Genomic DNA, 12,243 nt, shown 5'->3' with positions numbered 1-12,243 from the left:
GTCCGGTCCTCAGAACAGTCTGCCGGCGTGGCGTTGGGGTCTGGGGAGGGACCGGGGGGGGAGGGGGGGTGTCGTTGGGGTCTGGGGAAGGACCCGGGAGGGGGAGAGGAACCTGATAGCCATGGTGTCAGTTCACCCTTGGTCTCGTCCTCCTTTCACACGACCCCTCAGTGTCTGCTCTCTTCAGTGTCTGGCTCTCAGAAGAGGAGGAGGAGGAGGAGGGCACTGCCTCCGGGCCTTGATTCCTTTGTTTCCCCATCCCTCGTCTTCTCTTCTTGTGCTGTTTATTCTTCTCGTGTCAAGTCCATCGAGCCTCAGGGCGGGGCTCCTCAGGGCGGGGCTCATCAGGGCGGGGCTCCTCAGGGCGGGGCTCATCAGGGCGGGGCTCCCGGAGAAGGGATCCCAGCGAGGTCATGATGATCCCCCTTCTCCAAGTGGCCCCTCAGTCCCAAACTGTCATATGAACATCTCTATGTACATCTCCTATCTCTGTCCCCTGCCTATGTACTCCCATTCAACCCCCCTTATGACAGCTTATAACCTCCTACAACTCTGTAGGGGCTGCCAAATGCTTCCCATGATATAAACCCACAAAGTCACATGTTATAACTTCTTGTTATCACTTACACTGACTCCAAAAACCTCTCCATTTATCTTTTTTTTAATCTTTTTTTAAATGTTTTATATGACCTCTATGTCACTCTAATAACCTCCCGTCACTCTACGCGGGCTGCCCAAGTGCTTCCCGTGTAATAAACCCACTAAGTCACCTGTCATAACCTCCTATCACCTCCGCCGACTCCTTATAACCTCCTCCGGCCCACGTCTCTTGCCCGAGCCCTTTCCGAGGCGGGCGTGACACTAGCGTTATACCCTCCTCTCGCTCTGCAGGGTCTTGTAGTAATGCTCCTGCTCCGCCTGGCTGTGCGCCGACACCTGGGGCCTGCGAGGGAGGGTGGAGGAGCGGGACAGGGCGTGGGAGTGACCGTCCAATAGCAGGTCCGGGTGAGGCGGGGGAGGGAGGTGGGAGGAGCCGGGGTGGGGAGGCGGAGGGAGGGGGGAGGAGGCGGAGGGGTGGGGAGGGGGAGGGAGGGGGGAGGAGGAGGAGTTGGGGTGAGGAGGGGGAGGGAGGGGGGAGGAGGAGAGGTGAGGAGGCGGAGGTAAGGGGGAGGAGGAGGTGGGGTGCGGCGGGGGAGGGAGCGGGGCGGAGTCGGCCTCGCCGGTGGAGTAGGAGGAGCAGTGGGACTCGGTCTTGATGGAGGAGAGCGTCCGGTATTCCCGGTACTCCCGGGAGCTCACGTGCTCCTGGCGCTGCAGCGCCCCCCGCTGGTGCTCCTGAGGGTCGGCGGCGGTCATCATGCTGCCGCTCACCGTGTTGCGCCACTCCCACGGCTTGCCGTTGCTGGTCGAGACGCGCACCACCGGGTGGTGGGGGGCGTGGGCGTCGATGGTGACGATGCTGCCGCTGCCGGAGACGCTGCCGGGGTTGCTCCCGCCGCCGCCGCCGCTGTCCCGGTCCGAGGGGATCCGGTAGTACGGCGACTCTGAGCCGTTGGAGGACCCGCCCCCGCAGGAGGAGGTGGCGTCCGAGGTTTTGGCAGACAAGGTGACAGGTCCGTGGCCGGGCTGCTTGGACATGGCGATCACCTGCGCGGGGCGGGAAATCAAATAAGAGATGGTGTGTGACAGGAAACAAAACGGCCGCAGCTCCTTACTTCCTGTTTTGTGGCTCACCTGCATCACCCGCGGCTGATTGGGCGGCTGGTTCGGCAGCGTGTTCGGCACCCGCGGGGTTGTCACGGCGATGGGTCCCTCCCTGGCCCCTCCCTCTCTGGCTCCTCCCCCCTCGGTGAGCGACAGCCACTTGGCGCGCGTCTTGGCGCTCTTGGGGGAGACGGGCGGCGGGCGGGACGCTTCCTCGGGGATGTGCACGAGGGGAGGGGCCACCACCCCCCTGGCTCCGCCCACTGTCGGTGTGGCCACGCCCCTGTTGTCCTGGACGGTGGGGTAGAGAGAGGAGGGCATCCCCTGCTCCCCCTCCCCCCCCTCCTCCTCCTCCCCCCTCCTGACCCCCTTCCTCCTCCTCCTCTTCCTCCTCCCCCCCCTCGTCGCCCACCTGGTCTCTCGCTCCCTGGCTGCGCAGCTCCAGCGAGCGCTGCTTCCACTCCGACACCAGCTGCAGCGACCTCTGGGGGTCGAAGGGCACGTGAAAGGTCATGTGGCGCTGCTGCTGGCCGGCGCCGCCGGGCTCCTCCGACGACGGGGAGGTGGGGTTATTGCCGTTGGCAACGCGCGGCAGGGTGTTGCTGAAGGTCACCATGGTCTCCTTTCCCATGGGGCCGCGGGGCGCCAGCAGCTCCACGTCGGCGCTGGCGCGCTTCAGCGACGCCAGCGAGGCCTTCTCCCGACGTACCTTGCCACGCCCGCCGGCCCCGCCCCCGACGCCCAGCCCCGCCCCCAGCTCCTCGCGGCTGTCGGCGCCGGCGCGGCCGCTCTTGCGGTAGAGGGAGTCGTGGCTGCGCTGGGTGAGCATGCGCAGATGGTCCTTCTGGTGGGCGCCGGGCGCCCTGGCGGGCTGGGGGGCGGCGTCCTCCTCCGACGCCTTGAAGTTCCCCACCGCATAACGAGCCTGGAGGGGGCGGCGGAGAGAGAAAATAAAATCAGCAGACCGTGAAAGAGTGTTCTGGGTGTTTGGAGGAAAGAGAAGACAGATTTGTGCCCTTCCTATAACTGCCGCTAAACTGGGTGAAAAGAAAAGGCCGATTTGCTTTTTGCTTTTTGCTTTTTGCGGAGGTCAGCATAAAATCTCTTTCTTTCACTTTCATCACCGAAAAGTCCTTCGCACCGTTGAAAGATGGAGACGAGAAAGAGAGAGTGAGAGAGGGCGTGAAGAATGGCAGTTCTCTAAAGAAGAACTGTGAAATTTTCACCCAGGGAAATCTTATCGGATTATTCCTTCATTTTTTCTCTCCAATAGAATAGAAAAAGCTATATATAGCCTGTGTTCCCCAATGATGTTTCAGAGACAAGTCCACTGGTCTAAGAGGAAGCAGAATTAAAGTGCTCACATCATGAATGGACGTATTAAGAAACAGCTGTCCCCTCATATCAATACACTGGGGAAATAAAACAATTGCTACGGTTGTTTCAAACACACGCACACACACACCCACAGACACAGATACACACCCACGCACACACACAGATACACACGCACGTGCACGCAGTGTACCCACACGCACGCACGCACGCACACACACACACACACACACACACACACAAGCAAAGACAAATACAGACAAACAAACACACATACACACACATAGACATTAGACACCCACAGACACAAATACACATGCGCAAACAAACATATAGACGCCCACAGATGCAGACACACACACGCTCATATTAATCTGCCTATTCCTGCAAGAGTCACATACACACACACACACACTCACCAGGTAGACTCCGATGCCTGCTCCGATGACGTAGCCTACGTAGACGTCGATGGGGTGGCTGCGGTGCTGGGTGATCTGGGTGAGACCAGACACAGCAGCGGCCATGCAGAAACCAAACACCAGCAAGGGCTTCAGCAGCTTAGTACTGCTGCTGATACTGGCATTGAAATACATCTGCAGACAGAGAGAGAGAGAAAGAGAGAGAGAGAGAGAGAGAGAGAGAGAGATGGAGGGTCTAGAGTTACACAGTACAGTGACAGACGTGAAGACAACTGGAGTGTTACGGAAAGGAGGTTGAAAGGAAGCAGAGATGAATGTAGACTAGAAGAGAGACTAGGGGAACATCAGAGAGACTAGGGGGATGGCAGAGAGACTAGAAGAGAGACTGGGACAATGGCAGAGAAACTATAGGAGAGACTAAGGGAACAGCAGAGGCACTAGGGGGATGGGATGGCAGACAGATTATAAGAGAGACTGGGACAATGGCAGAGAGACTAGAGGAGAGACTAGGGAAACGACAGATTCTGGGTTTACATTTGAGGGGGGCGATTGAGAAAGAAGATCAGAGCGTACAGCGAGTGTGTGTGACTAATGGTCTAGCTCTGACAACCAGCAGAACAGCTGCTTTCCTTGTCTCCTCCAATCTCCTCTCCTTCATCCTCTCCTCCTTTCTCTCCCCACCCACACCCTCCTCTTCCCTTGTCCTCCCCCCTCCTTTCCCTCTCTCCCCTACTTTCCTCCTCTCTCCCTCCCCCTCTCCCTCCCCGCCCCCATCCTCCTCCTCCTTCTCTCTCCCTCCCCTCTCCCCTCCTTCCCCACAGCCTCTCATCATGCAGACACTGGGCCCAGTGAGGAGTTGGCGACTTATCCGGCAGCTAGCTAGCCATGCGTAGCATAGCCTAGCATAGCCTAGCGTAGCCTAGCCTACAGCAGCTCCATGGGGCTCCCTATAGGCCCGGTAAGCTGGATGAAGGGGGCAGCCGTTCCACTCCAAGCTCCCAGGAACAGCTCTGAGCTGCGAGGCGATTTTGGCCAAGCTCGGTATCGCAAGTCACATGACGCCAGGCGGACCAAAAATACTTTTTTTCCCCATCGACATACTATACATGGGGAAAGAAACGCCTGGGGAAAGACACAAACATCTTTCTGGGTATCACTCAAAGCCAAAAACGACTCTTTAAGTTATCAAGCTTTAAATGAAGGGGGCAGTTAGCTAGCCTAGTGTAACTTAGACTAGCTTAGCTCCATGGGGCTCACCATATGCTGGATGGAAGGGGGCAGTTAGCTAGCCAAGCATAGCCTAGCTCCATGGGGCTCACTATAGTAGGCTGGATGAAGGGGGCAGTTAGCTAGCCTACCGTAGCCTAGCCTAGCTTAGTTCCATGGGGCTCACCATATACTGGATGAAGGGGGCAGTTACTAGCCTAGCATAGCCTAGCTCTATGGGGCTCACTATAGTAGACTGGATGACAGGGGCAGCCGTTGCACTGCTCCAGCAGCTAGCTAGCCGACTGAGGAATAATTAAGGCAGACACACTGGCTAGCCAGCTGGAAGCCCCATGGAGCTAGGCCAGCTAGCTAGTCTAACTAGCCTCAGCCAAATTACAGCTTTAAAGGTGATATACTGTAGATAATATTTTTATGTAGACAAATCATACAAATAAAAAACAACAACATCCACAGCGCTTTAATAAAGGTGCAGAATAAAAGTATCCCCCCCCCCCAAAAAAAAAGAAAAATAAAGAAAAAGTTATTGACTATGAATTTATCATTTTAAACTAATTCTGTCTGAGATGTGGTTCCCACTTCTAACAAAGCTTGTGAGCCAATAGTATTACGACGTTGGTACCATACGGTATATCTGTGTCGGGAGCGATCAGGAGTCATAATACTGTTGTCTCACGAGTCTTGTTAGAGTTAAAAAAAAAAAAAAGATTTGTCTACATAAACATGTTATTTATAGCACCTTTAAGCCAGTTCTGGGTGGAGGTGGGCTAAAAAAGGGGGTGCTACTGTATAGAGCAATGTGTAACTTGAAGAACTCTGAAACTCTGAAAATTCCATAAAGAATTTCAGATTTGTAAGGAGCTGTTTGGAACTCTAATGGTTCTTCCTTATCTAAAAAAGGGTCCTATTTGGAATCTTACAAATTGAAAAGTTCTATCTGGAACTTTTTTTAATGCATGTTCACCATTTTTTTAGCAGTTGTCTGCCTGAACTAGTTCTGCCTTTAACATAGACAAGGGAACTAGAATACAATGAGCATTGTGCTCAGTAAGAAAGGTGAATACAATGCAAACAACACATGACACAAACACAAATACAAACACACACTACACAGAAACACAAGCAGGACACAAGAAGTGCTTACGGCGATATAGACAGCAGCGAAGCCAGAGAGCGTTGCATGCTGGGACGGAAATGTTTTCCTGGCGGGAGATAGAAAAAAAGAGAGAGAAAGAGAGAAAGAAAGAGGGGGAGAGAGAGAGAGAGAGAGAGAGAGAGAGAGAGAACAGAAAGAGGTTCTTAATACAGTAGCTGCTAAGATAGAATAGATAAGTCTAATAAGACTGAGAATATACAGTTGAGGGTAATTAGCGGGAGTGCTTCTGGTATTCCAAAACAACACACAGCTGTTCTGGGGAATCTCAGTTAAAGGAAAGGAAACATTATAACCACAAATAAGACTAGTGTTTTTTTTGAATATGTGTATTTTTTTTTTACAGCCCACACATTTGAGTCTTAGCCCACACATTGAAGTATTTTTCCTTTTGCAGGAGAGAGTGTGATCCAGGTATCTACAGTGACGGTATGTGAATTCTGTGAGTGTGTTCTCTTGAGTCACACTAACGATATCACTTCTGTCACTACCCAGAATACCCAGATTGTCTCATAGATGTGTGTGTGTGTGTGTGTGTGTGATCTACAACAGCAGTCTAATGTATCCATCTGCCTGCCTGTGATACATTACATTACAGTCATTTAGCAGATGCTTTTATCCAAAGTGACTAACAATAATTGCATTTAATGTGGGAAAAGCCAATGTACTACAACTTGCCAGAACTCACAAGTGCATCTCCTTTCTAAAATAAGTGACTAAGAGCATAATCTAGTGCTGAAAGCAAAGTGCAACAATAGCAATCTAAAATACAATAGGTGCTTAAGAGGGTGGATCATTGTAGTACTTCTTGAAGAGATTAGTTTTGAGCCTGCGGCGAAAGATGAGCAGCGACTCTGCTGTCCTGACGTCTGTGGGCAGTGTGTGTTTGTGTGTGTGTGTGAGTGTTTTTGTGTGTGTGGGTGTGTGTGTGTGTGTTTTTTTGTGTGTGTGTTTGTATGTGTTTGTATCTACAGCAGCTGTCTGATGTACTGTATTAATTTGCCTGTGTGTGTGTGTGTGTTTGTGTGTGTGTGTGTGTGTGTGTGTGTGTGTGTGTATTAGAGTCAAGGAGAGTGGGTGTCCTTGAAGTGCATACTGTATAAATAAGCACAAACAGGATCAGATAGAGGTGCGTGTGTGTGTGTGTGCGTGTGCGTGTGTTTGTGTGTGTTTGCATGTGTGTGTGTGTGTGTATATATGTGTGTGTATTAGAGTCAAGGAGAGTGGGTGTCCTTGAAGTGCATACTGTATAAATAAGCACAAACAGGATCAGATAGAGTTGTGTGTTTGTGTGTGTGTGTTCGTATGTATGTGTGTGTGTGTGTGTGTGTGTTTGGGCGTGTGTGTGTGTGTGTGTGTGCGCGCATGTAGGAGGGGGCTACATCAAACGAGTTCAGTTAAGTTCAAGCGCTGCTTCCTCATACAGATTCACACTGCTGGCATAACAGACAGCTGGGTGGTGGATCTGTCAGGAAGACCTGGGCTGTGCTGCTGGATCAAACTGTGTGTCCCTGATCTCTCTATAGACCATTCAACTTCCACATCCGCTCTTAACATATCTGTGATATGGCAAGCATACATGTAAACTACATAATAGGCTGACTGCAAAAGAATATATTCAGGTCACTGTATGAGCAATATCAAACTATCAAGCCAGGTGTGTGTGTGTGTGTGTGTGTGTGTGTGTGTGTGTGTGTGTGTACATACGTACAGTACCAGTCAAAAGTTTGACACACCTTCCTTTGATTGATTCTTATTCAATTATTTTTCTTTATTTTTTAAAAATTATTTTCTACATTCTAGATTAATACTGAAGACATCAAAACTATGAAAGAACACATATGGAAATATGTAGTAAAGTGTTAAGCCAGAATATGATTTATATTTTAGATTCTTCAAAGTAGCCACCTTTTGCTTTGATGACAGCTTCATAAGGTAGTCACTTGGAATGATTTTCCAACAGTCTTGAAGGAGTTCCCAGAGGGGCTGAGCACTTTTCCTTCACTCTGCTGTCCAACTCATCCCAAACCATCTCAGGTGGGCTTAGGTCGAGTGATTGTGAAGGCTAGGTCATCTGACGTAGTACAGAGCGTAGTACGTAGTACGGGGCGGCTGTAGCTCAGTTGGTAGAGTGGGTCGTTCAGTGATCGAAGGGTCAGTGGTTCGAATCCCAGCTCCAACTGTCCACATGTCGAAGTGTCCTTGAGCAAGGCACCTAACCCCAAATTGCTCCCAATAAGCAGGTTAGCACCTTGCATGGCAGCTACCGCCATTGGTGTATGAATGTATGGGTGAATGAGAGGCCATTGTAAAGCGCTTTGAATGCCGCTAAGGTGGAAAAGCGCTATATAAGTGCAGTCCATTTACCATTTACTCCATCAATCTCCTTCAAATAGCACTTCCATAGCCTGGAGGTGTGTTTGGGGTCATTGTCCTGTTGAAAAACAAATGCTGGTCCCACTAAGCGCAAACCAGATGGGATGGCTTATCGCTGCAGAGTGCTGTGGTAGGTGGTTGCTGGTTAAGTGTGCCTTGAATTTTGAATAAATCACCAAGTGTCACCAGCAAAGCAGCCCCACACCATCACACTTCATCCTCCACACCATCACACTTCATCCTCCACACCATCACACTTCATCCTCCACACCATCACACTTCATCCTCCACACCATCACACGTCATCCTCCACACCATCACACTTCATCCTCCACACCATCACACTTCATCCTCCACACCATCACACTTCATCCTCCACACCATCACACTTCATCCTCCACACCATCACACGTCATCCTCCACACCATCACACTTCATCCTCCACACCATCACACTTCATCCTCCACATCATCACACTTCATCCTCCACACCATCACACTTCGTCCTCCACACCATCACACTTCATCCTCCGCGGTTGGAGCCAAAAAAATTAATTTGGACTCATCAGACCAAAGTAGAGATTTCCACTGTCCGTTCCTTGTGTTTCTTGGCCCAAACAATTCTCTTCTTCTTCTTGTTCTTCCTCATTAGTGGCTTCTTTGTAGCAATTCCACCATGGAGGCCTGATTCACGCAGTCTCCTCTGATCAGTTGAGATGTGTCTGCTGCTTGAACTCTGAGAAGCCCTTATGTGTGCTCTGATCTGAGCTGCTGTTCATGTGAGGTTTCTGAGGCGGGTAACGCTAATGAATAACGGCAGCGTTGGCAGAGTTGACCACAACCGTTCTAGACAATGATTGTGTTCCCACCAGATGTGGTGCGGCACGTTTCAGAAGTGTCCCAGAACCAGCTCTCCACGGATCTCCGGTAGAAATAGACGGCAGGTAGAAGTAGACAACAGGTAGAAATAGACAACAGGTAGACATGGACACCAGGTCTATTTTTGCCAGATGGCGCATCTGGGACGCATCAAGTAGTACTGTAGTAGAAGAAATTAGTAGTTAGGTCCCGCCCCCTGATGACCTGTCAGAATATCAAACGAAACGCTCGCTCCTGAAACGCAACCGGTGGAAGTTGAAGCTGAAGTTGAAGGGAACTGACCTGAGCGCATTCGGAACGCCACGCTAACGGAGTCAGTGGAATTGAGGCGTTATCCTCTGCGGCAGAGGTAACTTGGTCTTCCTTTCCTGGGGGTGATCCTCATGACGGCCAGTTTCATCATAGCGTTTGATGGTTTTCGCGACTGCACTTGAGGATACATTCAAAGTTCTTGAAATTTTTCCGGATTGACTGACCTTCATGTCTTAAAGTAATGATGGACTGTGGTTTCTCTTTACTTAGTTGAGTGGTTCTTGCCATAATATGGATTAGAACAGTAGCCGAATCGGGCAATTCACTGTAACTGTGTACCAACCCTACAGTACCTCTGCACAACACAACTGATGGTCTCAAACACATTAATTAAGAAGGCAAGAAATAACTCTTAACATAGCACACCTGTTACTGTAGTTGATAGAATGCCAAGAGTGAGCAAAGATGCCATCAAAGCAAAAGGTGGCTACTTAGAAGAATCTAAAATCTAAAACATTCTGGTTTGTTTAACATTTTTGTTTTTAACATTTTTGTTTACTACATAGTTCCATGTGTTCTTTCATAGTTTTAATGTTTTCAGTATTAATCTACAATGTAGAAAATAAAAAAAAATAAAGAAAAGCCATTGAATGAAAAGGTGTGTCTGGTACAGTATGTGGGTGCATGTGTGTGTGTATGCTTATGCTTGTGTGTTTGTTTTTGTGTGTGTGTGTGTATGTGTTCATGTGTGTGTTTGTGTGTGTGTGTGTGTGTTTACGTGTAGGGGTGAGTGTGTGTGTGTGTGTGTGTGTCTGTGTGCTTATGTGTGTGTCTGTGTGTGTGTGTTCACCTGGCAGACATGATGGCGTACAAGTCCTTCCCGGAGCAGATGTCCTGTGTGACATAAGTATTCTCGTCACATGACACGCCCGGAGCCGTGTAATTGGGCTGGCAGACGGTGAGGAAGAAAGGGGCGTGGTAACCGGTCGCCAACTGGATCACGTCCGTCACCAGGGCCGTCGCCAGGAGACCGAACACATGAACACCTGGGGGAACGAGGCAGGATGGGGGGACGGAGAGAGAGGTGACGAATGAGAGGTGGGGGTGGAGAGGGAGAGAGAGAGAAAGAGAGAGAGAGAAGCACATGATTTTCTTCCGGTTTCATCACATTCATATTCACACGGCAGGTTTCTCCACCAAGCATCTCCGTCGACCACGGCAAGCCTGGTATTTTTAGTCGTCTGTTTTCACGGCGCCGCCTTCGAAGGCCCTCAAACGGAACAGAACAAGACACGGCAGTCTTTCTTTTTTTGCGAACGTACCCACGAAGCGAACGGTTCGCCGCAGGAAGGAGTTGAAGTTGCAGCCACCGGCGTTGATGCTGCTCTCGGTTTTGGGGCGGAGCTTCAGCCTGGACTGCATACAGTACATCAGCCCCTCCCCTATCATGATCTGCAGAGAGAGAGAGAGAGAGAGAGAGAGAGAGAGAGAGAGAGAAAGGGGGAGAGGGAGATATAGAGATGGAGAGAGAGGGGGGGAGAGGACCGAAGAGAGAGGGAGAGAATAAGAGAGAGTATGAGGTAGAGAGAAGGAGAGATAAGGAGATGAAGAAAAAGAGAGATGTAGAAAGAGGCAACGAGATGCTGTGCAGAACAGGTGATAGGTGCTATTGACGAGGACAGGTAATTAGGCTAATTGATCAGAGGGGTGTATGGGCAGCTGCTCTCCTATCCTCTGACTGATCAGCGCGTATCGATCTGAGGATCTCAGAGCGTTAGTGTAATCAGTGTGTATCGCAACGTCAGGTGTGTCTTTATCGGTGTGCATCGATCTGCAATCTCTAAGTGTACATAATGCATGCATCTGAATACGTTTCCACACGTCTGTGTGTGTGTGTGTGTCTGCGTGTGTGTACGTGTGTGTGTGTGTGTGTATACTGTACATGTGTGTGTGTGTATGCGTGTGTGTACGTGTGTGTGTGTGTGTGTGTATGTATGCGTATGTGTGTGTGTATGCGTGTGTGTACGTGTGTGTGTGTGTGTGTACGTGTGTGTGTGTGTGTGTGTGTGTGACCCACCGAGGCGGCAGGCCCTGCGAAGGCTAGGCTGAGCAGCATCAGAAGGGGGATCAGCTCGTCCCCCGACTCCACGTAGGGCATGGAGAGGTCGCGGTCATGGCAACGGAAGCCCACCACAGCGGGCGACAGCACGTCGGTCAGCTCCAGGAAGTACAGTGACACCAGAGATGACAAGACGATGGGGAGCTGGACACACGCGCACGCACACACATACACACATATCAGACTGAGGAGAGTGATTGGGAGGGACTGATGGTATATTGCTTCATTTTAGTGCTTAGCACTCACACACACACACACACACACACACACACACACACACACACACACACCTCGACGAAGTAGAAGCAGGGCAACAGTGTCATGCTGTCTTTAGGCAGTTTCTTCTTGGCCTTGTTTTTAGGTGACATCATCTTAGGGTGGGACCAATCACAGGCTGCCGAAAGACGAACCAGGAAGAGACAGAAAAGGGGGTGTTACTGGAGGAGAGTTCAAAACACGGTGGTTGGGTGGTACTGGTGGAACAGCCAATCACACACACACACACACACACACACGCACACACACACATACCCACACACACACTTGTGAGGAGAGTTAAACAATGACGAACATTCACATCTCTCCCTTTCTGCTTCTCTCTTTCCCAATTTCTCTCCCATCCTCTCTCTTTCTCTCTCTCTGTCTCTAACTCTCTCCCTGTCTCTCTCTCTCTCTCTCTTTTTGTCTCACACTTTCTCTCTGAGATTAGGATCTGTCCCTCAGGCTGTGTGTGTTAGAGAGAGAGGGAGAGAGAGAAAGGGAGAGAGAGAAAGAAAGAAA

At 50.5% G+C, this 12,243-nt stretch overlaps 1 protein-coding gene across 1 annotated transcript; it reads right to left on the bottom strand.

Moving 5' to 3' along the window:
• Positions 1 to 867: 867 nt before the first annotated feature.
• On the bottom strand, positions 868 to 11,834 carry LOC311319510 (phospholipid phosphatase-related protein type 3-like; the record flags this gene model as incomplete). The annotated part of the gene is given in 9 exon segments (XM_084451069.1): positions 868 to 1,647; positions 1,735 to 2,062; positions 2,064 to 2,629; positions 3,459 to 3,632; positions 5,830 to 5,887; positions 10,195 to 10,390; positions 10,667 to 10,796; positions 11,422 to 11,607; positions 11,754 to 11,834. Coding segments are annotated over 9 exon segments (2,499 nt in total).
• Positions 11,835 to 12,243: the final 409 nt, after the last annotated feature.

Source organism: Borostomias antarcticus (genome assembly GCF_949987555.1).
Source record: "Borostomias antarcticus genome assembly, chromosome: 16".
Taxonomy (NCBI): domain Eukaryota; kingdom Metazoa; phylum Chordata; class Actinopteri; order Stomiiformes; family Stomiidae; genus Borostomias; species Borostomias antarcticus.
This window is presented reverse-complemented; position numbering and strand designations above follow the sequence as displayed.